Raw genomic sequence first — 27579 nt, 5'->3', positions numbered from 1 at the left:
CATGAGAACAGGAGGATGAGGTAGCCGGGAGAGGGAGGGGGTTGAACCGCGCGGCGGAAACGCGAGGAGGTGAACGACGACGAGGAGGTGGAGTAGGAGGAGGAGGAGGAGGAGAGCTTGCAGAGGGTTAGCTCTTTCCCTCTTTCTCTTTCTCTTTTTCTTTCTCTTTTTATCCCTCTCCCGTTTCTCTGTGTATTCGCGTCTCTGAATCTTCGCGAATATCTGTGTGGCCTGCATGTGTGTGTGTGTGTGTGTGTGTGCCACCCCCCTCACGATGCACTCGTGTGCGTCCTCGAACGAATTTTTTTGCGAATATTAGTGCGAAGCGCTCCCGTGTAAAGGCTCGCGCGCACACGGATGATTTTCTCCCTCCCTTTTTCCCCTCTCTCTCTCTCTTTCTCTCTCTCTCTCTCTTTCTCTCTCTCTCTCTCTCTCTGACTCTTTTCCACCACACGTTGCTAGCAGCGTTTTTTTCGGTGTACCTTCGGCTGTGCGCACGTGTGCAAGTCTGCGTGGGCAGATATCGCACGCGGTGCTTACGGGCATCGTCCTCCTCCGTGTGCACGAAAAACGCTGCTGCACAACGTCGATGCCGGTAAACGCCCAAAAACTTGAGAGGATGACATCGCTTTCACGTTAATCGGACCGACGGAACAAACTAACGAGAGAAAGAGAGAGAGAGATAGATAGATAGATAGACAGAAAGAGGGAGAGAGAGAGAGAGAGAGAGAGAGAGAGAGAATGTCCAAGAAAAAAAGAAGATAATCTTGAAACTCCCCTCATTCGTCCTTTAAAGGAGAAGATCTCGAGAAGGTTCCTGACCCCGACGACTCTTTCAAGAACGTTCCATTTTCAAAAGTTTTTCTTTGAGACACCTTCAAATACACAAAGCATAGATAAATAAAAAGAAAAGAAATATAAAACGGTACACACACACACGTGAGCGCGTGTGCATCGTCGTCGTTGTGTATAAAGGGGGTAGAGAGTTGATTGTATATTATTCTTTTATTATTTTGACGAATAACGTAATACGTATTACAATATATTCTTACGTATGATTTTTATTTTACTAAGTTTCAGCAAAAGTACGTATGTACACGTACGTACGTACTCGTTTTGAAAGTACCAATTTGATTTCTATTGGTCGAATATCAAATGCTATATGATCGTTTAGTTTGACTTCGTTCGATTTACTTTCAACACGATAAATGGTAAAGTATAAGTTAGTTCTTCATTTCTTCTTGCACTCTTTTCCTTTCTTCCTTCCTTCCTTCCTTCCTTTCTAAGATCATCGAAAGGAAGAGGGAAGAAAGACAAGGATTCCCCGTTCGGACGACCAACTCTGCTCGACTTTTCTCAAGTGGTGTATCTCTCTTCTCTCATTTTCTCTTTTCTTTTTTTTTTCTGTTTTTGTTTTTCCAAGTGCCTGTACTATGCCGCAAAGTTTTTGGTTTTTTTTTTGGGGGGGGGGGGTTTATCTCTCAACGATTCCATCTCCTAAAGAGAGAAAAAAAAGGAAAAGATGGAAAGATAATATATTGTCGTATGCCTATCGCCAATAAAAAAAAAAAAAAAAAAAAAAAATATATTTTTTCGTTTAATTTTTTCTTTTTATTTTTTTTCTTTTTTTTTTTTTTACGAGATTCTCCGAACCGGCGCTACGTTTTTCGTGGCCCGATCGATAAGAGAGAGGAAAAGGCTGACGACGTTCTCCGCTAGTTCGTAATTACGTACTGCCAGCTTATTCTTAATAAAAACCCACCTCCTACACCCCCATACATATATACATATACGCATATGCATACATACATACATACATATACATATATATACTTTACTATCGTCGTTATATTGCTAGACGATTTTTTTCAAAGTAAATACACACACGTTTTCTCGATTTCTCAATGACTCCTTTATTTATATTTACTTATAGGTTAGGAAATCATTCGAAATGGTTTTTTAAATGAAAAAGATAGGATTTCCCCGAAAATTTGATCAAAACTTATCGAGATAAAATCGTAAAACGTGTACTCGTAGGTAATCCCCCCATCGTAAATCCTAAATTGCAATTTTATCATAATGTTGAACGAGCTACGAAAAAATACTAGGAATTATTTAAAACGTATTCACGGTTACCATAATAGCGCCGGTTTTTAACGTCGATGCGTTCAAATTTCGACCGCACTTTAAAATATAACGATGTAAATTTGATCGAATGAAAGAATCGCGTATCTATTAAAAAAATTAACCATCTACTAATTATTTAACTAATTTTAATTTTTTCCTCAATTGAAAATAAACTTTTTCTTAACAAATTTAAACAACCCTCTCCCCCCCCCCCAAAAAAAAATCACCACCTAAAGATAATTTAGAAATGAATTTTAATTTACTCCCATATTTTTGTTAAGATCGACAGCATTTAAATTGAATATTAAATATAGAATTGAAACTCTTATGGAAAATTAATTACAAATAAAAAAATAATTTGACAATCACAATAGTCTTCCCCCCCCCTCTCTCTCTCTCTCTCTCTCTCTCCCTCCCTCCCTCCCTCCCCTTTTCTTTCTCTCTTGTGCAAGTAGATCTCCAAAAATTGACGAGGACCTACGAAAAATCCTTTTAATTCCGTGTGTATCAAGATGAATACCCGAAACTCTTTTGGAAAATTGTTTCTTATAGAATAATTATAATATATACTGTAAATTGATATATTTTATTAGGTTAAGAAAATGAGAAGAGAGAGGGAAGGGGTCAAAATAATAGGCACCATTGAATAGGATGCTTAAAATTTCTTAGTTTTCCTTATACACCCCAATGAACTTGTGAATAGTTTAATTTTCTTTTTAAAATAAGGGTGTCCAAAATGTTATTTAATGCATTCAATTGAACTTCGTATTTTCCTCCTAACTTTTATCTAACGTAAATTTGAATGAAATTCTACTCTATTAAATATGCATTTAACAAACCATAAAAGAGTTCATTTAAAAAAACAAATTGTATCGGTGTGATCATAAAAAAAAAAAAAGAAAAAAATTATCTACATATTGTCAAATGAGAGTAATACATTTGATAAATAAGTTTCGTAAAAGAAAATTTTGTCGAGTTTCACAAGTTTTCTAAGCGAATAAGTTAGTTTGTTTTCTTTTTTCAAATTTTTGAATCAAGTTTTCTAGTCGACACACCCCTCCCTCGTCCGAAGTGAATTCTTCGCGGGGTGAGAAAGAGGGATGTCCCCTTTTGCGAGCTTATCCAACAAGGTGCACGCGCAAGGACATTAACCATTTGCGCGTTGCGTGTACAATTGTGCACGCGCGCGCGTATATATATATATATATATATATATATATATATATATATAGAAAGAGATAGAGAGAGAGTGAGAGAGATAGAGACAACAAAATTTAGAGAAAAGGATAAAAAGATATAGAAAAATATAGAACTTTGTATATACTTACACATACACAAAACATATATATATATTATATATATATATATATATATATATATATATGTATATGCGTATGTATATATATATATGTACGCGGGAGAACGCCGACTCCGCCGTCGCGGCGCTTCTGTCGTCCGCTGCAACGATGAAAAATTACCCCACGGAAGCATGGTGGGAGGGAGGGAGAAAGAGAGAGAGAAAGAGAGAGAAGCAGGAAGGAGCGCATGGAAGGGAGAAAGCGAGAAAGAGAGAGAGAGAGAGCAAAGCGCTTTTTTCTCTAGACCCCGAGCTCGTCGTCTAGCGCCGAGTTCGCGAGCCTGACAGACAGCTGCAGCAGCGGAGCCCTGATATATCGACCGGGCCACCTAACCAACTACCCAACCTATCTCTTTCTTTTTTCCTCTCTCGTTTTTCTCCCTTACTCTACGTCTGTCTCTTTTGCTCTCTCTCTCTCTCTCTCTCTCTCTCTTTCTCTCTCTCGTTCTCCACTATTATACACCTGGGCTCGTGCGCGCCCACACGGACGTACAACGGCGCGTACGAAAAAAAAGTACCGGCTCACCGACACCAGCAGCCTCTGTCGAGGCGGGAGCACTCTTTGAGCTCTTACGCACACACACAAACACACACATACACACACATATACATGAGCTTGTACCCGCTTTATACACCGATCTCCTCCACCTCCACCCCCATCTCCTCCTCCTCCTCCTATTCCTCCTCCTCTTTCTCGTCCTAGTCTTCCTCTTCGTCCCTCTCAACGACCGTGCACTATCTTTCTCTCTCTTTTTCTCTCTTTTTCCCTCCTTTTTCTCTTTTTTTATCTCTTTCTCTCTTTTTTCCTTCCACCCATCTCTCGCGGAAAAGGGTGGCTGTTAGAGCGAAAAAGAGGGTTTTGGTAGCGGAAGAGATCGGGAGGTGGTGGAGGAGGAGGAGAAAGAGGAAGAGGAAGAGGAGGAGGAGGAGGAGGGTGGGTTGACGCCGGCACCATCACGAGGAAGGGCCAGAGGGGCTGGAAAGGGTGGACAAGACGAGCGGTGGCGGGTGCACCGAACGGAGAGCCCAGTCAGCTCCAGGATAATTAGATCCTTTACAGGTTACCAATGATTGATAGTCTTCGAAATACGTAGAGATACCCCTCACCAATAGGTCCAGAAAGAGGGAGATAACGAAAGAGAAAAAGAGAGAAAAAATAGCTCCCTTATACGAGTCGATGCGCTCGTCGAACCTTGCTTCGGTTCTGTTCAAGAGAAAGAGAGAAAAAATACAGACACAGAGCTCGAATATGTACAATAAATACAAAATCTCCAGGTCCGCTAACCCCTTCCGCCGATTATGTCCTATCAAGCTAGTAGCTACGCCTACGTTTTCCTAACGCAACCCTTTATCCCTTCTCCCTCTCATCCCCTTCTTCTTCGTTTTCTTCTTCTTCTTCTTCTTCTCATCCTCCTTCTCTTTCTCCAACCCTCTTAAACCACAAGAGTTTCGGAAAAAAGGGACCACCGACGCGGTGCATCCGCAATCGATCCAACGATTTCTCTTTCCGCGTGAAAAATTCGGGGGTTAGTTTCCAATAGTCTAAACCTATTTCCCCTTCTTGAGATTCACATGTTCCATTTTAATCATCCTATAAAATTGATATAAATCATAAAATCGATTAATACAATTACGCATTGACGAATCTTTCATGGTAAAATTGTCATAATTATTTTAGAGGGGGTTATACTTTACTTTTAACAAATAAATTCCCAGAAAAGTGTCCGGTAGACAACACCGTGGTTTTACTAAAATGATTTTCTTCTTTTTTGTTTTTTTTTTTTTTGTTTTTTTAACTTTGTCTCGCGAGACAAGATAATTTAAAAGATTGTGAGAGTTTTCTCAAGATAATATTATGGATATTCTTCTTCTCGACATAAAAAAAATTTCATTTTATTATCAATCAAAAATAAATCTAAACAAATACAACTCCTTATTTTATTATCACAAATATGGCATTTAAATATACATCATTTTTATACTATATATATATATATTAAAAATACATATATTATTTAAACATGGAGCTTGGAAGTTCATCTCTTTTTGGAAAACTGTCGTGCGTACCTTCTTTCAATACGCTCAATGTAGCAATCTTACAAGCTCTCTCAATACATTCTTTCATCGAAAAGTGTGGACAATATGCTAGAAAGAAAGCTAAAGCACCCAGAAATGCGTCTCCTGCACCCTATATGAAACAATAAAAAGATATTCTTCAGTAATTCATAAACTAATTATTATATCCTTATAAATGAAATCAACTTAAAGCAAAAGTTCATTCTTCCGATAATGTTACATTTTTTTTAAAATATTGTTAATTAATTTGAATTTTTTTTTTATAAGCCCACGATATTTTTCTCGTACTTTTTATGACTACGTTTACTTAAGTTTTATCCATTTAATTATCCAAGTAAAATTATAACATAAAATAAAACGCTCTCCTTTCGCCGTCACCGTCACCGCCGTCGTCGTCGTCGTCGTCGTCGTCGTCGTCGTCGTCGTCGTCGACGACGACGTGAAAAAAGCTCGAGTGAATTTCGAATCTTTGGCGCGCAAGCGCATTCATACTTTTAAAACGGACTACTCCCTTGGCTGCGTAATAAAATTTAATGAAGGGATTAAATGTTTATTTCTTGTTTTCTTCGCACGCTTTAGTCATTTACGTATTAATTAATGCGAGCGCCACGATATAGAGCGAGAATTTTAAACTGACTATAATGAGTCCTATGCGATTCTTTTTCTTTTTCTTACTTTTTCTTTTTATTTTTATTTTTATTTTTATTTTTCTTTTTATTTTTCCTTTTACTTTTCTTTTACGTATAAATTTAAGCAGTAAAGAAACAAAAACAAAAAGAAATTTTACCTTCGTATCAATGCCATTTTCATTTCATATTTGAAATATGAAATGTAGCAATATAAACGTGATTCTTAATTTATTCATTTAAATGAAATAAAATAAATATATTAATTTTGATTTAACGTACGGTAGTATCAACCGGGCAAACGGACACTGTATTAACTTGAATTATTTCTTCTGTATCATTAGATCCAAAAACTGCACCTGACGATCCAAGAGTAATTATAACCGATTTACATCCCTGACCAAGTAAAGAATTGACTGCCAAATCAGCATTCGATATCTTCACAGGATAAATTCCTGTTAAAACTTCTGCCTGGAAAAATACAAATTATTGTTTTCTAATAAAAATAAAAATCAAATTCAATTCACGAATCGTTTTTTCTTTTTCTTTCTTTCTTTCTTTCTTGCTTTCTTTCTTTCTATTTGTTATTTATCGTCAAACTTTAACCCACGTCACACACACATTGTTCTTAGAAATTTCTTTTAAACCCACCTCGGTCTCGTTAACGCAAAATATGTCGCATAATGAAAAAATCTCTGGATTGACAGATTTAATAGCTGGTGCACCATTCACAATAGAATATCCTATAGCATCGTTACAAGTCTCATTAATTGTTTGTTTTTTTCTTTTCGCTTCATTGAAATAATTCATCAAATTCCTATGAAATAATAATGTGTAAATATAAAAACGAACCATGTCCTTGATGAATTCGTAAAGCTTGCAAAGTAGCGTCTATTGGTGATTCGAATTGACATAATAACACTGATGCATTTTCAATTAAATTGGTAGCTTTTTTAACTTGTTCAACACTTATCAAATCATTAGCTCCTGGTATGATTACTATACTATTTTCCCCTATAAACGAATGCATTTGAAAATTATTATGATTTATTTCATTTTTACGCGTTCGTCAATTTCAACGTCATCATTCTTTCTCTTTACGACCGATTTTTATGGTCATAGGATTAACCCAAAGTCTCTACTTTGATCAAAACTTTTTAGATCATTTTACAAATTAATTATTCTTTTTTGAAACATTTTTAAAAATATTTCTTTAATTTCATATTGTAAAATTACTAGCTTAAGACATCTCGTGAAACGATTAATTGATTTTTTAAATCTATCCAGAAATTTAGAATTTATTGAAAAACTTTTGATCCACCCTATATAAGATCATAAAATTCGCTCATATCTTTTTGACTGTTTAACGGTGATAATGTATTGAATTTTCATTGTGTAAAGTATGACGTTTGAAAAAATAAAGATAATTTACCATTCCACAATCATGATTATTATGTTATCTTAAACATCTTATATAATAAAGATAACACAAAGATATATATCATCATTTTTCTTTTCTTTAATATGACATACCATTTTTAGCAACTGTAATATGAGCTTTTCCACTGTCTGCATTCTCATGAACTTTAACAAAAGAAGTATCTACATGTAATTCCCTCAATGCGTCCAAATAATTTTTTGCAAAAAAAGTCGCAGCCCAACTATTGTATTGAAAGATAAAAAAAAAAACAATAAATCAATTAAAATAATAATAATAAAGAATTTGCATAATTATCAATTATTATCCGTACATTTGAAATAAATATTGTTAAAGAGTTATCGTTAAAATTAAACTAAAAATCAGATTATGTAGACGTTATGTAGATGAACAAGTTCAACTCTCAAAATTGACAAATAAAAGATTAACAAATCTACATTTAACTATGCGCTTGAGACAAATAAAAAAAAAAAAAAGAACTTATACAATTACAACAAAAAGAAAAAAAAAGAAACAAGAAATATTACTGCAGAAATAAGCGCTGTAGTTGAACCAAGTTTAGCAGCAGCCACACATTGATTAGCACCCTTCCCACCAAGTTTTATTTTAGATTTGTAACCACATATTGTCTCTCCAGGCTTTGGTAAGCGAGGTGCATAGCTAGAAAATGAATATTAATATCTAGAATTTTGGAAAATAATTTCTAATTATGTTATCGTATAGTTTTCTTCATCGATAACTAAAATCTTCTTCTTTGTTTGTTAACTATTACAATGCAAATAAAATTATATATTTAAACATAAGAAAATAATCATATAATTATAAATACGTTGTCTGCAAAAACTTATGAACAACAATCAGTTGAATTTCTTTAAACTATAGATGATATATTAAATCAACAAAAATATATGTATTTTATGATTTTAAATATATATATATATGATCTATAAACTTACCAAGTAAAGTCTATCATACATGAACCAACGACAACAATTTTTCCAGGCATTTTGGCAACACTATTAATAATTATAATATACTTATTATATTACCGTTCCTCAAGAAACTAAACTTTACAAACGTCTTGAATAAGATTAAAACATAAAATGTCTTTACGTTTGTAAAACAACAGTAAAAAGCCTACATATAAATAGATAATTTGTGTTATCTTTGTTACGAAACACCAGTATCTGAGTAACGATAATCTATGGTTAAACATATGTACATAACCTAACGGGTTTCAAATAGGTCATTTTTTTTATTATATATATATTTTAAACTCTCATAACGTATATTTCATACCTTTGTATATTATCTTTGTTTGCCTATCAATAAGTATTATACATTTATTAGAAAAATCAAAACATTAATACAAATATTCTATGACATTACCAAACTTAACCTTTTTCCATAAAGAAATGATTATGAATTTGATTTATATATACATAAAATAGCTGATTAAAATAGATATTTTATATAAATCTATTGTGTCAGTATCGCAATAATCATGCCATCTTCATCATATTCTTAAATCTTAAGTGCTGCGAAACGTGATAATACACACATGGTACACCCAATAGAAAATGAAATTTTTGCATGATACTGCCATCTACAGAAAAACGTTACAATTATAATTAGCATTATTCTCTTTCTCTCTCTTTCACTCTCTCTCTCTCTCACACACTTCATCACTTTCTCTTGTTCTTTTTTATCATGAATTAAAAAATTATTAAACAAACTAATATTCATTTGTCATCCGTTTGTATAAACAACTTTTGTTATCATTTGAGAAGGTACGTTTTCATTGGTTTAATAATTTATGATGCAGCATTTTGTACACTATATTAAAATATTATTAATTATGTTTAATGTGAATTTAGTAAGGATAATAATCATCATAGGAATAAGATGAACATAAAAGTAACTAGTAACTATATATAATTACAGTAAAATAATTTAATCTTTTAATTTCAATAAATTTCTATGTAAACTGTCTAGTATTCTGATTGGACAGTTCTAATATGGATTGTCCAATTAAAATTAAGAATCAATCTTCGCCTTTAGATTTAAAAATTAATTTTTTTAAATTAACAAACAACTATTAGGTTTCATAAAAATGTAAATTTTTTAGTATAATTATGTAGTATAATTATGTAGTATTATATATATATATATATAAATATAAATTTGACTCGTAAATTTTGTTTTAATGAATAAACAAGTTATGGTAGTAGAAATAAAAATGTTAAAAAACATCTTGATTATACATATTACAATATTTATAAAATATTTAATTGCAATAATGAATTATATTTATTAAATAACATAGAAATATTTTATTAATGTAAATGATTTATTACTATAGTCATATTATTATAATCAACTATATATATATATATATATATATATATATATATATATATATATATATATATATATATCAACAATTTAGAAAATATTTTATTAAGTATTAACGACGTATATTTTACACGAAATTATATATGTATACGTATGTGTGTATAAAATACTACACTTCGATCAAAAAAAATCAAATAAAATAAAAGTTCAATTTTCTTATATAATTGAAGATTAGATTGATGATTGAATTGCACTAATATTTAGTATGTAACATTAATTGAATTTTAATAGATATTTAATATAATCGTTTATAAAAATATTATTATTACTAATTACTTGAACACATTTTCGTGAATATTGACAAAATCTGTTTTTGAGAAAGTATCTCTGTACGTTATTCCATAATATGTTGTATGCATATGGATATTGTCGAGTCAGTTCGATATACATAGTCGTATAGTTTCAGTCAGTTTAAGAAGCTTCACGTGTTTATATATACACTGATTTTTTTCCTTCAAATAGTAAAGTGTCATAAAAGGCCGTCATAAGAATCGAAGTAATGAAATAAACATTTTCTTTCGCGATAGTGTTATTACATTTTACGCGTACAATACGTTCATGTTAATCCATACATACGTAAAATTTAACTTGTTATTATATTAACCCTAGTTACAAAGTAGAGTGAAACGAAACAACGCGTATACGCACTTACACAAGAAAACGAAAAAAGAAAGAAAAAAAAATCTAATCGAGCTTATTTGTCATTCTCCAAGTTAAATATTATTTATCTTTACTCGTTATGTACTATTTATAAATTTTCACAGTAAGAGAAAAAAACAAAATAATGGCTGGAGTATTCGATATTGAATTGCACGAAGACGATAACGTAAATCATGATGAATCTGATGACGATGTTATTGAAACCAGAGAGGTAATTTATCTTTTTAATCGAAATAACAATCGTTTATTCTAATATTTTCTCTCAATTTGATTATTTCATCTTGCTTTCTCAAACACACGTGTTTTATTCTCTTTTAGGTAGAATATAGTCATGCTTCTAATGTTGACACAATGTTAGAGTAAGTATACATATTAAGTCAACATATTATCATGTGGTATGTTATTATTAAGCTTAGATTCAAATAATTATACACATATGTAAATAAGAATGTTTGAATAGTAATTGAAGTTATATATATATATATATATATTGTTAATAAATAATATATCAATCTTAATATACAAATTATTATTTAATTAAATACATGTGTTTAGATCTGATAATTTGGAAAGAGTACAATTGTCAGAACAAAATGTTAATCCTGGACAAGAGAAAACTGGCCCTCAGGATTTTGAATTATGTAAAATTCTTGGCGAAGGAGGATATGGAAAAGTTTTTCAAGTTAGAAAAGTTACAGGCAAAGATAAAGGCAGTATCTTTGCTATGAAAGTAAGGAAAAGTTATTATGACTAGTAAGATAGTTGTTTTTATCTTTGGATCATAAATATAATACTATCAATAATCAAAAAAGGATCGCTTAAAATTCATGACCGTATTGAAACAATGCGAATAAATAAGCAACGATAACAAAATTTTTATATTTTATGTCAGGTATTACGTAAGGCATCTATTATAAGAAATCAAAAAGATACAGCTCATACTAAAGCAGAGAGAAATATATTAGAAGCTGTCAAGGTAAATAGATTGATTAAATGTTTTGCCATTTTAATCATATATATATATATATAAAATATTTTTACAGCATCCATTCATTGTTAATTTAATGTATGCCTTTCAAACTGGAGGTAAATTATATTTGATTTTGGAATATTTATGCGGTGGAGAACTGTTTACATATTTAGATCGAGAAGGCATATTTTTAGAAGATACAGCATGGTATGTTTTATATTGTTTTTTCAATTAATATTACAGTCATTTCTTTATCTATATACAGATTCACTTTAATGCGCTATATATTGTATTATATATTTCATTTTTACAGTTTTTATTTATCCGAGATCATACTTGCCCTGCAACATCTACATAATCAAGGAATAATATATAGGTATATTTAATATCTCACATAAGTAATTTTTTGTTTTTTTTTTGTTTACAATATTTAGTACATTTATATAATATATTTCAATATAAAATGATGTCCTTGCAGAGATTTAAAACCAGAAAATATTTTATTAGATGGAGAAGGTCATGTAAAATTAACAGATTTTGGTCTTTGTAAAGAACATATACAAGATGGTACAGTAACTCATACATTCTGTGGAACAATAGAATACATGCAAGTATTGATCATTTATTTCTTCAATAAATAGAACTTCTTAATTATTTTATTGATATTAATTATAAAATTTAGGGCTCCTGAGATTTTAACAAGAAGTGGCCATGGAAAAGCTGTTGATTGGTGGAGTTTAGGTGCTTTAATGTTTGATATGCTCACAGGGATGGTACAGTATTATGGATAATAGTTGTGGTTACCTAATATATATTATCTACATGATATTTGAAATATAATAAAAACTATATATATATATATGATTGATATCAAATTTATTTGGACAGCCTCCATTCACCGGTGATGATAGAAGAAAAACAATTGAAAAAAATATTAAGAGGAAAATTATGTCTTCCACAGTATCTTACACCCGATGCAAGAGATTTAATTCGTAAACTGTTAAAGGTTTTTAACAATAATTATAATTAATAATATATATATATATATATGTTTTATAATAAATTACTTTAATATATATTTTGAAATATTTATAGAGACAAGTTGGTCAAAGATTAGGATCTGGGCCTGATGATGCAGAGCAAATAATAAATCATAATTTTTTTAAACACATTAGTTGGGAAGATGTTATTTCACGTAAATTGGAGCCTCCTTTTAAGCCATCGTTGGTAAATATTCTTTTTAAACTTATTTCATTTGTATTTTAGATAGTATTATGCAACATAATTCTTGATAATGTATCAGTAATAATAATTTTGTAGAAAAGTGCAGATGATACATCTCAATTTGATGAACAATTCACTGCAACCATTCCGGTAGATTCACCTGTTGAAAGTACTTTAAGTGAATCCGCAAATATGATATTTCAAGTAAGTGTACTAATACAAAATACAATGAAAATGTTTACGAAGATTTTCATTAGAAAAAATATTATACAAATGTTCATCTTATTTATATAGGGTTTTACATATGTGGCGCCAAGTGTTTTAGAAGAAATTTATGCACAACCAAGAGTTATAAATGCCAGAAGTCCTCGCAGAGAACTTTTAAGTACTGGTTTTAGTGGAAGTCTTCACAGTTTATCACCAAGGACTCCAGAAACGCACCATCATACGCCTTCTCAATTTCATCAACTTAGGTAAATTATATCTAAATAATTAAAATACACATTTATTTCTCAGGATTGTAGAGCATTATAAAATCTATTGATAGATAAAATAACATACATGTAGGGCTGGCACTATATATACGATATAAAAAATATTTACTTAACATTTATTCTCCTTTTATTTTTTTTCAATATTTTTACTAGCCACAAATATATTTTTGTATAAATAAATAGAAATAATAATATGTTCATTATAATTAGAATTTGAACATAACTCAAAAGGGTGCCAATCCTAAAAATGAAAATTAATGTTTCTGCTAATATATTTATTTGATTATTTTTTTTATATAATATGAATATAATTGGCAAACAATTGATACATGCTGATTTTTAGGCATCATATAGTAGGGCACAATAACATAGAAGATACTGAAATGATGGACGTTGGTCGACTACCAAATCATTTATAGTGGCCAGTGTTTAATAATGCTAACTTATAAGACATTATTGAACTTCCAAAATTATATTGCAGAATTAATATTTCTGCTATGAAAAATTGGTTATGCAATAATGCTATAATGGTCCAACATGCACATTTAGCTAATTTTTCAGTTTCTATAAATATATATATATATATACATTCTGTCATATATATATATGTCTATATATATATATATGTGACAGAAATTTATGATAAAATATTAACTTTTTGCTACAGAAGCAGTAATGTTAATTATATGTTGCTTTTATAGAACATATAATTACTGAAATGATGAAATATAAATTTGAAGTATATACATAATAATGAAATATGTATTTTACATATCACTATGTGTTGGTTTTTCGATTATTCTTCATTTTAATTAGAAATAATAATAATATATGTTTATATATATATATATATATGAAATTGAATATATGATAAAATTTTAATATATAAAAGCTATTCTATTTAACGTAAATATAAAGAACAAAAATTCAAATTAAGATAAATACAAATTAACAAAATTAAAAATTAATTCTCCTTCTATATAACAATTTATATCTAAAATTAGATGTTAGATTATTATCAATAATAATCCTTGAAACTAATGTTTAACGAGTAAAAAAGCATGTTTTAATATATATATATACATCAAATCAATATTTCATCGTGTTATAATAAAAATATAAACTTTATGCTACAAAATATCAACGCTAATAATTATGCTTAATATAATTTGATAAAATATTGTAAAACAGGAGTTATGCATCGTATGTTTTATGTAGCTGCTCACTGGATACAGTTCTGTGAAATATGAGATAATAATGTCGTTAGTTAATGATACAATAATTATGAACAAATTAATTAATATTCAAACAGAATTTTAACTGCCCAATATTCATAGTTGTTGTTCTCAGGTAGTGTTACAGTTTGATATTTATACTTTATTCTATTTAAAAGTAAGAAAAAAAGGGGGAAAATAGAAGACAGAAAGAAAATGAAAAAAAAAAAGAAAAAAAGTTTAATCTAAGTAAAAAAAAAAAAAATTGTTATCATTAACATACTTTCTTGATATTAAATTAATAAGAATGAAATGACACTACTTTGCAAATACAATTTAAATAATATTCTTATCACACTTCTATGTCAAAAGATGGAATATATTTGAAAGGTACAAAGTGTAGTAAATAAACGTATTTTACTGTGAAATAATAAATGTGCTTTGTATATTTTATCCATTCACAGAAAGATAGAAATCCAAAAATTTTCGATAATAATAATATCATATGTTTATCTTTTATAAGTACTTATTTATATAACGTTGATGATTATCATCCATTTCGTTGACAAGGAAAATATATATTTCTATTTTAATAAATAACAGTTGTAATAATATATATTTAACATATTTCAATGATCAATTATACAGTAATATAACTTACATCGCATAAAAGGTGTTATTTTTCTTTTTCTTTTTAAGTAAATATTCATCTACTTCTCAACGAAAAAAACAAAATGAATTATTATTCTTATACAATAAAATATATAGTTTAATGTAAAAATACAAATTTAATAATCATATAATTGTTTTCTATATTAATGATACTTATCTATTTTTATTATTTTGTTTTTGTTTTGTTTTGTTTCTTTTAATTCTTCGAAATAAAAATGGTTTTTACTTTCTTTCGCCGTGTTTCTTACGTTTGTTATCGCTGTGTGATTCATTATTTTTCCTTTTACGACTGTCATGTTCAATGGTCATCTTTTCCTTGTTCCTTTTTTCATCCTTCATTTTATTATTTGATTTATATTTATCATCCAACTTATGCTTTGTTTTTCGTTCTTTATCCTTATGTCGATTAGAATTATGTCTTCCATGGGAATTTGTCTCTACTTTTCCTTGTGATTTCCTTTTACGTTTTAATTTCTTTCTATTACTTTCTGTGCTGGATTCGTCACTACTACTATTGCTACTACTACTACTGCTACTGCTGCTGCTGCTGCTGCTGCTGCTGCTACTGCTGCTGCTACTACTACTGCTGCTGCTGCTGCTACTTGCACTGACATTTTTGTTGCTATTTTTACAATTGCTATCACTTGAACTTTCACTGTTACTGCTACTACTACTACTGCGACATTTTTTACTATCTCGAACTTTCCTCTTCTTCAATTTTTTTTGCTTTATTTTCATATTTTTCTTCTCAAGCTTTCGAAGTTTTCTATACAAACAAAAGTATAAGTTTTCATCAAAATTATTCCATGTTACTTAAATTATATATTTATAGTTTATATTAACACATTGAGTACAGCATTATTCTACTTGCTCAACGTGCTTCCATCCACCGTACGCATTGTGTTAATAAAAAAAAAAAAAACACACAGTTATATTTTACCTTAATAATTTCTTTTTTTCTTCCTTTGAAAGAGTTTTTAGGAATGTAATCTCAGAATTTTCTTCATCGTCAGAAATCATCAAATGTTCATGGCCAGGTACCCGTAAATGTTGTTGTGCTTCCAATGCTGATCTATATATAAATAAAGATATAATATTAGTAAATAATACATTTGAAATTAATCAATAATTTCAAATGTTCATATTTTTCGTACTTTTTAAGCGCTAATCCATCTTCTCGCATTTGTTGCACCAAAGTCAAAGCATCAGGTGTCTGTGGTACATTTGAATTATTTGCCATTACTACGCTCATTGCTTGACTATATAAAGGACACTCTTTGTCTAAAAATAATATAAAATAATTAAATAAATAAATTAATAAATTAATGAGATATCTTTAAAAGATAAACTTAAATAGGTTATCAAACCTGTATTTATGTGGCCCCACTTGTGACATTTAATACATCTAACATTTCGAACTTGAATACCGAAAGGTTGGTCACGAATTTCACTATCTCCTTTACAATAACTTTCTCTTGGTGCATTATACTTGCGTTGCCATTCAAATTTATACTCTGGTTCGTTATCTTCTTTTTCTCTTTCTTTCTTTGCTCCAGGAGGAGGCTCATACATAAAATTAACACTTAATTTATCTTTACTCTCTTTACTTAACAGTGCTCTGTAAAATAATATTATATTATATTATATTTATTTATTTATTTAATTGAAAAGTGCAATAAAATAAAAATGCAATTGAAATAAAGTTAAATCTTAAATTTGTATTGTTTTAATAATTATACCTTATCTATAATATCAGAAAACTTACTTATTATTATGAAGATCTTGTTCTTTCTCATATTGAACACGTAATTCTTCTTGCTTTTTCTTATAAGCTTCAGCTTGCTGTTCTGCCATCCATACCTATAAGATTAATCGACATTAATACTAACATAAACACAACAAGTAAGATTCTTCTTATTAAAAAAAAAAGAAAGGTTAACAAAATTGTACGCACTCGTTTTAAATTATCTCTCGAAGCTGGATGGAAAAATTTTTTACACATATAATTATTAAATCCTTTCCCCATGTTTACTCTAATTAACTATACAATTAATTTCGAATGAAAAGAAAAAAATTCTTTATTTCTAAATTCTCTTTTTCAAGACTTTTTTTAATAATGTACCACTGAATGGCATTTGATATCGGCAGCCATTATAAAATTTTTAAGAAACTACCTAGTCATTTTTAAACTAAATTATTTTCATATGTACGAAAAAATAATGTTATAATTTTTTCCTCTTTTTTTTTACTAAATAACATAATCTCTTATTTAATTAAGTTTAGAATTTTTTTAATTATTATTATCTTAAAGATAAAGTAAAATAATGTTAACATCTTTTTTTTTTTTTTTTAATATTTCATTTGACTCGTGCGTCAGCTGAAAAAGGAAATGTGACGTAACTTAACCTATACATCGATACTCCTTGTCAATGTTGTTAGCTTACATTTGACGTACAAGTAATCAGTGCATTATTTGTAATTATTTTATTTCATATGAAATAAAGTATATCAAATGGAATATGTTAAACATAGAATTATAATTTTTTAATAATGATTTTATCGAACATTATTAAAAATATTATTTTAAATGGATCGATCTATTCGGTCAACTTTAAAACCTTTTCTTAATCTTAAGTCGCGCGTCTTATATTTTTGAATAATTATCGTATTATATCCTAATATAATATTGTTGTAATTTTACCTGTAATAATTCATAGAGAAAAATGAAAATCAACGAAAAAAATATGGTTGCATTTGCAACATCCGCAACACCGATAGATAAAGAGGGTTGTTTAAATAAACGCGGTGAAGTTAATCGAGGATATCAACGAAGATGGTTTGTTCTTAAAGGAAACATATTATTTTATTTTGATCGACGTGGTGACAAAGAACCTGTAGGTATGATTGTCCTTGAGGGGTGTACTATCGAATTGACAGAAGACGAAGAACAGTTTGGATTCAAAATTGTATTCCATGGTCCAAATAATAGAAGTTATGCACTTGCAGCTGAGTCACAAGTAAATTATCTGTTATATAAAAATTATAAAATAATATAAATATTCTTTAGTACTTATTTAAATAATTATAATCGTATCTATCAAAATTTCATTACCTCTAGGAATCAATGGAACAATGGATGAAAGCTTTGGCATGTGCCAGTTATGATTATATGAAGTTGATGGTAGCAGAATTACAACGGCAATTAGATGCTGCGGAAGAAGAAGTTGAAACAGTAACTCCACCACTTCAGTCACCTAAAGCACCACCAAGACAAAGACATAATCCCTTCAACAAACCAGAATCTCATCATCGTTCTCAGAGTGTTAGATCTGCACCTGGTAGAACAGAAAATGTACCTCGTACAAGAATTACATTTAGAGAATTACATACGGCATATGGGAGAAGAATTTTGGCAGATCTAAATGCATGGAGACATGAAAAAAAAAATGCAGAAGCACCATTGATAACTCTCTAATTAATGGCATTGATAAATTGTAAATATTTATATAAAAAATGTATTAATGTATTAGAAGTGTTAAATAAGTTTAATGTTAATACGAAAACACTTTTCTTTGTTTTTATTTACATACGGATTTAAATTAATTTTCGTTTATACTAATTGTAAATTATTTCAATATAAAGTATTAACGTATAGGACGTGTGATACACAATACAATTAATATAAAAATTTATGTACATATATTTTATTATAATTTAATAGTGCAAATACATGGAATAAATCAATAACCATGTATGAATATCACACAACCAATTTATAACAAATAATAAATATTAATTGAATATTTATTGCCAAATACTGCAAAATAATTATAGCAGAATTATTATTTATAAGTTTTTTTCTTTTGTACAAGCGTTTACATAAACGTACTAAACATGATTACATGAAACATTATTATGTGTATTCAACTTTTTCCTAACTGTTTACAGTAAAAAATATATAATACGTATTTATTAGCAATATATAGAAAGACTAATATTATATATTACAATAATAAATATTCAAATGAAGCATAGCATAATTTATTCAGTACTTATTAAAAATCTACTTCAAAATAAGTTATTCAATATCTACGAATATACATATAAAAGGCTACGCACAATATTTATCATACGTTCATATACAACTATTTTGTAACGCACAAAATAGTTTGATTTACATAATATAGTTTCTGTAGATTCGTTTAAATATTCTATAATAATAAATAATACATTGAAATACTATTAAATAATTTTTAGAACAAAATTCGAAAAGTATACTTATTTAAATTTAAAAACATTTCTTTTTTTGCATCACCAGGAAGATGACGAGTACCTAAAAGAAGACGAGCCTTATCTTCCTCCTGAGGAGCTGATTCTTCTTGTGGACCCCTTGGTTTGATTTGTAATTTTTGTTTAATGGCTTGACTTAATATCACACGACGAGAATCACTTTTCATGGCTAATAAAAGATCAAGCCATGTCCAAGTAACATTATGATATTCTAATGTTGGTATAACTAATGCAAAATCTCGAACGTCTTCTAAATTTTTCTCTTTATTGCCCTATAATTGACCAAATTATATTTTGGAATATTGTAATATCGATTTAAATTGATATCTGAACATTTGGCATCATATGCCAAATCGACATCATGTGGATGGCACATATTACAATAGTATTAATGTTACCTTGTAAGATACACGAACAGGTACTTCTGGTATTTTAATGTATATAAACAATTTATTTTTATCAGCTCTCTCCTTCATTTTTTCTACATCATCTCTTCTTTCAATGGGTACATAAAATGATGAATCTCGTTGCGGTGCTGGTGGTTCCTCTATCCCTTCCGGATCTCTTTCCGGAAAGCAGAATTTCAGCATTGTATTGAAGAATTTTTTTGTTAATCCTAAAAATATAATAACAAAAATTATCGAATGTTATATTATTTTCATTGAGTTCATTTCTTACCAATTGTTAAAGGAACTACATTAATTTCGAAATGTTCCTTTACTGAAATACCAGCTACAGGTGCTTTTTCTCTACAAAACACTCTCAGAGCTCTTTGCCTATCAACAGGCATATTACTTTGTAATTCGGTCGGAGTCAAGACTTCTGTATAGATTTGATTGGGTAATAAATTTGTCATTCTAACATATCCTAATTCCAAAAGATGTTCCACCGAATCATCTGTTTTACTTGTTTTTGTATATAAGAAATTAGTCAGAATTAAGTCTGCTATACCTAACTGACCATCCGCGTCAGTAAGTCTCCATTGTGCATGTTTAAAACAAATTTCTGCAACTCTTGCCACTGCTGCTGGTTTATCTTTTAATGTTGTTGAAGCACTCGGTGGTGCAGTAGTTTCTTTATAACAACTTAACATTACATCAAGTTCTTCAGCTTTTGCACTAAGTTGTTCTTTACATTCAAAAACTCGTGCTTCTAATCGCTCCATTTCAACCAATAAATCAGAACTTGATTCCTCGGCAAGTGCTTTTTGTACTAGATATGTTTCACGTTCTAATCTCCTTAATTTAGCAACTAATCCACGTACAGTATTTTGCAATTGTTGTATAGGTCGTTTTTGATCTTCAACAGAATGTAATTGTAATTGAAACCTCATTCTTTGTAATCGTTCAGAAGCTTCTTTTCTGCGAGGCTCTACATATAATAACAGATTATTTACAATATCCAAAATCATTGCATATTGTAAGGAGTTTGTGCATACATCTAAATCATGATGCATTAATGTAAATGCATCTGCAGCTGAAAATTCCTTTCTTTCCCATAAGCTAACTTCTTCTCTTGGTGGTGGTAGAATATTATCTACAGATCCAACATCTAAAGCTTGACCATACCCAACATAAAAAAACTCGCATTTACATCTTGATACAATACGTTGCAATTGATGTTGTGGTCCACCAGCACCACCAACAGTCTGACTAACCACACCACCTACACTTTGACCTGATCCTACAAGTGCTGGTACATCTGGTAAACCCGCTATCACAGTAGAATCTTTTTCCTAAAATTGTTTATTATGAGTAATATTCATTTTTAATAGAAATCGTTTGTAATAGATAATTATGCAGAAATATACCTGTATATTATCCAATGTTAACCACATAATATTGTCATCAATATTATCATCAATATTTGCACTAACTGTAGCATAATATTGCATACATTCTAAAGAACCAACCCATGTTGTTTTTGAAACAAGTGTTCTCTCTTTCCATACTGGTCGATGAACCCTTTGTAATATTTCTGCTTTTGCTGCTGATAAAATTACATATCCGCGTGTTTCGATTCCTTTCAATAATACTTGACTATTCACTAATGCAACTATAAACAGAAATTAATTTATAATATAAGGATAATTATACAATAATTTAAATATAGATCTGATTTCTTATTATATCTTACTAAGCCAATTTTTGTGTAAAACGTCATCCTGGTGGCACGCTGCAAGTCCACGCAATTGTTGACCTCTTGTTTGTACTGATAAATCATCACTGAATGCTACTGGTTTATTAGCAGCTTCAGCAATTAATCTTTGCAACATTCCAGCAGCTTCTCCTTGTTGTAGTTTAGAAGATGTTGATGGTGTTGTTTGCGTAGGTGTATTTTTTGATTCAACAGTTCTAATTCTATTTTTATGTGGTGTAGAAGTACTTTCTCTGTGAAAACCTTTTAGAGCCGCAGTTGATAAATTCTTTTTAAGTTGCTGTGTTTTAATAAATGAATCAAATAGAGCAAATGCAACATCTCTATTTGTTTTAGTCCAAGCTCCTTTCAAATCATGTACAGCTAAACGATGAGTTGGATTATCGCCACTTACTCCTGTGACCATTGCTTCTCTTCCATAACTAACTCGAGCAACACTTAGGCAATAACATTTTTCAACTGGTTGTCGTAACGAAGTACTTTCTTCTTCTTCTTCTAATGCACTTTTAAGCCAAATTTCTGCATCATTCAATTCACAATTCATATAAATAACAGACCATTCTGCTCTTGGACGGTGTATGAGGCCATCGTCAATTGGATGAAGAGATAGATTATGTTCAGAGCTACATGCTACCTTTCCACCAGTTACTTCAAATCCTCTCTGCATAGCAAAAGACATCCAGTAACTTACATGAAAACGGTGAAATGCTAATGTTAATCTAACTTTTCTGTAGTGCCTGCTTAATTGTTTTTTTCTTGGTCTGATATTCTTAAATAATGGACCTTTTCTTGTAGGCCTTGTTGCACCTGATAATATAAATTTTAAATTCTCAAACCATCTTAAAGTACTACCGTAAAGCAAAGCTGTTGGTGCACTTGTCAATGTGGGAGATCCAGTAGGTTTGGTTTCTAGAGATAAACTAACATTTAAATTTTGTGAACGAAATGCACGGAAAGAATCGTGTTCTTGATTGCTAGAATACTCTGGCAATCTGTCTGGAGCACAAGGTATTGCAGCATGATGATCTCTTGGATCACCTAAGCAAACCCATGCTAATTTCATACTTAATTTAACATTAGGTAAATGTAACAATCTACAATCATCATATTTGCTGGCCGTGCGAACATATACATCGAAATCTCCTTTTATTATAATTTTTCCTTGTGTCCAATCAAGTTCTAAACCTGTCCATGTTAATTCCATTTCTTCTGTAGTATTATAAGGATCTAAAGAGCCATGTAATAAAACAGTTAATTGTTTCACACAAAGAGTTATTCTTCCATGAAGGGCTAATCTCATTTTATCCCAAAATGGTAATGGAGGACTGGGATCTCGTGATGGATGAATTATCTTTTCAAAACTAAGATTACATTGTGCTATTACTGGTTCCCAACATGGACCAAATGCATATCTAAATTTATCTATATCCCAATTAAGATCATGATAGTACTTTAGAGACGTCATTCCTCTTTCTACTACAATATCATCCCATGGTGGTCCAATTTCAATTCGTACTGTACGTCTAGCTCTAGGTGGTGGTACAGCTTCCGCACCAGCTAATCGACCCCAAATACTAAGACTTTCGACTAATAGCAGTGGTTGAGGAAAATCTCGCAATTGTAATTTCCATTCTGCACATTTTAAACTGACGCCTCTAACCCAAAGTGTATTGAATTCTAAACCATCTTCAGGCCAAGGAGTTTCTGGATCCATTTCTCTTATAGCTTTAGTTGCATTTTCCGTGCCATTTATAGTTGGATCAGCTAAGGCCAATATTTCTAAATCTAACATAGACCAAGCAAATAATCTTGTTCTTGCTGGTCCTGCGCGTTGCATTTGTTTCCACCTCTGTACATATATTTCTGCATTTTTCTTATTCAGACTAGCATATAACTCTTCTACTTTGCCTTGTGGAAGAAGTAAATGAGCGCGACAAAGTTCTTCTACTTTAGCATCCAGCATTGCTTGACGTTTTAAACTTTCTTTATATTCGTCTTCTAAAAGTTCATAATTATCCCTTAATCGAACTTCAAATGGATCATCGCTCACTTCAAAAATCCATTCTTTAATCTGTAATACATAGTATTATTTAAAGTATGTAAATATAATGAAATGTTTATAGAGTTATAATAAAAAAGATGTAGTAGTACACTTATCATAAATAATAAATATATGTATATACATATTTACTTTTATAATTAGATCACATGGCAAATGCTGTTGTTTAACCGATCCTGTTGAATGAATGTCCTTTAACCATCTCTTAATACTAAATAGTTCATTTTGTATAGCTTCAGTAAATTGATGTTCATAAGGAAAACAAGCTTTAACCGATTCAATATTGAGAGCCCAGGTTTCATTCCATTCTAAGAAAAACCCTTCATTATTTTGTCTCTCTAAACGTACTTCTTCATTATTAGACACTCTGACTAATTCAAATCCTTCAATCATAATTATGTCAGCCATATCTAATGTTGCACGGATATAATTAAGCTTCCATTCACCCTGTACCCAACGTAGCTGATCCGAAGAAAGTTCTAAGAAATGCTTTGGCGAAATATCAATCGAAAGAGTAATTCCTCCAGTAGCAAGTAAATCTATAAAGCGCTTTTTTCTTTGAGCACCTACATCTTCATTTGTTAATGTTTCTTTGGATATAATTGATCTAAAATCTTTAGACTCCATCCAAAATAATAAAAGACGTAAATGTAAGTTAGGACTCCATGCTACGCTTGTGCCATCAAGACTTATATTTATAGTATCTGAAGTAATAGCACATTTACATTTTCGTATAGCTAAAAATGGATGAGTTAAAGCTTGTGCATGTTGACAAACAACTGGTTCATATTTATTGAGAGTTATAGCGCTCACTCCTTCAGCAACCGCTACTAGTCGTTTAACATTATTCTCCATACTTGCAGTATCAAGGCGCATCATAATACATAACTCATTTTCAGCAATAAAAAATATATTACAATTAGTAACTTTAAGATTTAATTGAGTAGTATTTTCTGATCTCTTCATTTTTTCTTTTGTAGGTTTTATGTATTTTTTACAACATCTGAAAATAAATGCCTATTATATAAACATAAAATTGATAATAAGAATCATATTAAAAATATATACATTTAAATAATTACTTAAAAGCTTGCTCAAGGAATCGGGCGAGATCCAAGCTCCATTCTGTTACAAGAGCATCTACAGCAATTCCTATAGCATTTGTACGAGTTGTTGCTAATAGCACACCGACTGAAAGAGGACTACCCCAACAATGAGATGTTTCAAGATTATTTGTAACAGCTCCATTTAAAGCACAAAATAAAGATTCTATTACCAATTCTGTATTGCAATCTACTACTTCACCTATTTCATAGAAAACTTACATTATTTAAGTTCTGATAAATGTCAATAAATAAAATCCTTTCATTGAATTCAATTTATACCTAGAACTGTGTTTAAAGAAAATTTCACGTGTGCTACTCCACAAGAAGCCTCTGGTGCATCAGGAAGTTTTACAACCAAAGATGAGTCATATAATTCAGTATTTATCTTAACTTCAACCCATGGCAGTTTTCTAGTTAAGGACACGCGATCAACAGGCTTAGATATTTCATTTTGTGCACTTTGCAATATTGATTCCCAATCTTTGTAATCATAAAAGATTAAAAGACTACTCAATTGAACTGATATTTGTAAAATATCTTGCTCCATCTATATATTTGTAAAGATTATAAATATATAAAAAGCAATTTATAATATATAAAGCAATATATATTTTTAAATAAATTTTAAAATAAATTTGAGAAATGTTAATATCATATAAGCTTACTTTTGCATCTATTAGTAATGATTGCAAAGTAACAACGGGAAATTTTCCACGAATGGATAATCCTTCCAAATTAACAGTAAAATTTAATTGAGGACTATGTGGTTGAAATTTAGCTATAGCTTGTAATCCTTTTAATATGCCTTCTAAACCAACAATACCACCATCTTCTCGTCCTGCGATTACAGAGGAATTTCCTATTTTCAACATAAAGTCCTGAAATATCAATTATAAATACAGTTAATATATATATATATACACATATTTATATAGATAATTATTAAAAACTAAATATAAAGATTAGATTTTACCTTTGGTATTATTGGTGCTAATCTAGCCAGTAAATTATCAGTAGAATTGTTATCTATATTAGAGTATGAAGCACCAGTTCTTAATGATTTTCTATCTCTTAAAAACTGCATAAGACCTGGCCCTCCAGAGCCTTCCGTTTGTGTCACACCAACATACAATTTCTATAAATATATATATATATATATATAAATAAGATTTTATTAAAAATAATTTATAATAGGAAAAAATTAAAATCAATCGCTATACCTCGACCGAAATTTCTCCTTGAGCTTTAAGAGTTGCTTCTGCTGTACCAGCAAATGTGATTTGTGACAAGCAAGCATCAGATGCATGTCTTAATAGTTTCATCGCTCCTCCAGAAACTGTAGCAGATGCTAGTAGAGTACGTGCTCCATGAACAACACTGCCATCCAAACTAAGACTTTCTGCACTGCCATTAGCTAACCAACCATTACCAAGTGCAAGAAGACTCAAATTTTCAATATGTACTGCCATAAACTAACAAATTATATAGCATATATTTAATAATATGTTTTCTAAGAAATAATAAAGATTCAATAATATATATATATATGCATAAAATATATATGTATATATTACCTGTACAAATGTTATGATTATCGGTGAAATTTTTTTATCCCTAAAATCTAATAATTTACTTGTTTTATTGGAATGATGGTTAGATTCAATAGGAACATCTTTATTAATTCTAACATCACGCATAACTACTGCTAATAATTTAGCTACATCGCTGCTGAATAAACTACTGCGAACACTTATTTCTTCAACTTGCTAGAAATAATAAAACAAAACACGTGTAATATAATATATTAATATTTAAATCATGAAAACATGTTATCAATATTAAAAATGATACTAACCAACGTAAAGCCATTCTTAGATATATTGACATCACGGAGAATAAAATACGGTAATGAAATATGACCAACCCTTAAATGGATCTTATATTTTCTTTTTACTAGCCATGATAACAACCTTGGGATTACCCTGTAATAAATCAATAATTACAAATTTATTAGAATGAGAAAACATAATAGAATATATGCATACATATATATATATATGGTTTTGTATATAAATTGTCAAATACTTACCAAGTAAAATGACAGTACAATATAAAAAAGCCTATAAAAAAACCCAATAATCCAGTCATTTTTAATTACATAATACTATAAGAAATGTCACTATCAAAATTATGAATTTTTCATATATTATTAAAAAAATAGTTTTCTTAGATAGTTAACATGTTCACTTGTTGCAGGTTAACTTATTATACCAATACAAATATGTATATAGAAAATGTCTAGGTAATTAGTTTTTTTTCACGTTTATTTCTTTTATTCTTGGCTTTTCTCTCATTTCTTACGAAAACGATACATCGAAATATTGATCTTACAATACAATGTGTCATCGAAAAGTTTAATATACGTAATAATAGAAGTTTCAAAAACGACGTATGAAAAATTGCCTTTCGCCATATGTCATTTTTATCGTATATATGTCATAAATTCAACTATAGATTCATTCAAAATGATGCACACAAATGTCATAATCAGGATTATACCACAATTGAACTTTAAATACTGATTATTTGTTTCTTAAAATATCAATGATATAGATAACAGATTTCATTTTATACGAAATTATAAATAAAAAAGTTATATATATAAATATATGATTTAAATTTTCAATTAGATAT

At 29.9% G+C, this 27579-nt stretch overlaps 5 protein-coding genes across 5 annotated transcripts; 2 read left to right on the top strand and 3 right to left on the bottom strand.

Moving 5' to 3' along the window:
• Positions 1–5400: 5400 nt before the first annotated feature.
• LOC107067147 (ribokinase) lies at positions 5401–9200 on the bottom strand. Its single transcript, XM_015322384.2, is given in 9 exon segments — positions 5401–5672; positions 6469–6657; positions 6838–6929; positions 7039–7200; positions 7720–7834; positions 7836–7847; positions 8152–8284; positions 8581–8640; positions 8924–9200. Coding segments are annotated over 8 exon segments (930 nt in total). The 5' UTR covers positions 8631–8640; positions 8924–9200; the 3' UTR covers positions 5401–5495.
• A 932-nt stretch (positions 9201–10132) lies between these two features.
• LOC107067146 (ribosomal protein S6 kinase beta-1) lies at positions 10133–15036 on the top strand. Its single transcript, XM_089170719.1, is given in 14 exon segments — positions 10133–10910; positions 11018–11058; positions 11255–11429; positions 11592–11675; positions 11743–11876; positions 11983–12045; positions 12148–12276; positions 12352–12442; positions 12558–12596; positions 12598–12675; positions 12765–12896; positions 12990–13097; positions 13188–13366; positions 13731–15036. Coding segments are annotated over 14 exon segments (1416 nt in total). The 5' UTR covers positions 10133–10823; the 3' UTR covers positions 13807–15036.
• On the bottom strand, positions 13513–17441 carry LOC107067050 (corepressor of RBPJ and splicing regulator). Its single transcript, XM_015322211.2, has 6 exons — positions 17228–17441; positions 17039–17133; positions 16641–16891; positions 16428–16554; positions 16214–16345; positions 13513–16039 (listed from the first exon to the last, which is right to left on the bottom strand). Exons 1-6 carry the CDS (start codon positions 17297–17299, stop codon positions 15496–15498), a joined length of 1221 nt encoding a protein of 406 aa, XP_015177697.2. The 5' UTR covers positions 17300–17441; the 3' UTR covers positions 13513–15495.
• A 210-nt stretch (positions 17442–17651) lies between these two features.
• On the top strand, positions 17652–18836 carry LOC107067128 (sesquipedalian-1). Its single transcript, XM_015322353.2, has 2 exons — positions 17652–18290; positions 18392–18836. The coding sequence occupies exons 1-2, from the start codon at positions 17997–17999 to the stop codon at positions 18746–18748; spliced, it is 651 nt and encodes a 216-aa protein (XP_015177839.1). The 5' UTR covers positions 17652–17996; the 3' UTR covers positions 18749–18836.
• A 276-nt stretch (positions 18837–19112) lies between these two features.
• hob (bridge-like lipid transfer protein family member hobbit) lies at positions 19113–27508 on the bottom strand. Its single transcript, XM_015322352.2, is given in 15 exon segments — positions 19113–19580; positions 19583–19835; positions 19962–20179; positions 20242–21298; positions 21374–21618; positions 21700–23791; positions 23912–24782; positions 24862–25084; positions 25165–25432; positions 25551–25763; positions 25859–26020; positions 26106–26357; positions 26460–26651; positions 26741–26867; positions 26975–27508. Coding segments are annotated over 15 exon segments (6261 nt in total). The 5' UTR covers positions 27034–27508; the 3' UTR covers positions 19113–19551.
• Positions 27509–27579: the final 71 nt, after the last annotated feature.

The sequence above is a fragment of the Polistes dominula genome, unplaced genomic scaffold (assembly GCF_049000335.1).
Source record: "Polistes dominula isolate Pdom_NZ unplaced genomic scaffold, Pdom_raw_medaka contig_79, whole genome shotgun sequence".
Classification (NCBI taxonomy): Eukaryota; Metazoa; Arthropoda; class Insecta; order Hymenoptera; family Vespidae; genus Polistes; species Polistes dominula.
Note: the sequence above shows the minus strand (reverse complement) of the source record. Positions and strands in the feature narration are given on the sequence as shown.

Bases quoted from the DNA above. Each gene is read 5' to 3' on its own strand.
- LOC107067050 (XM_015322211.2), bottom strand. From the start codon at position 17,299: ATGGGGAAAGGATTTAATAATTATATGTGTAAAAAATTTTTCCATCCA. The intron at 16,892-17,038 runs GTAAGTTTTCTG...ATTATTTTACAG, and splicing joins CAAGATCTTCATAATAATAA to AGCACTGTTAAGTAAAGAGA. The intron at 16,040-16,213 runs GTAAAATATAAC...TTGTTTGTATAG, and splicing joins GAAAAAAAGAAATTATTAAG to AAAACTTCGAAAGCTTGAGA.
- LOC107067128 (XM_015322353.2), top strand. From the start codon at position 17,997: ATGAAAATCAACGAAAAAAATATGGTTGCATTTGCAACATCCGCAACA. The intron at 18,291-18,391 runs GTAAATTATCTG...CATTACCTCTAG, and splicing joins CACTTGCAGCTGAGTCACAA to GAATCAATGGAACAATGGAT.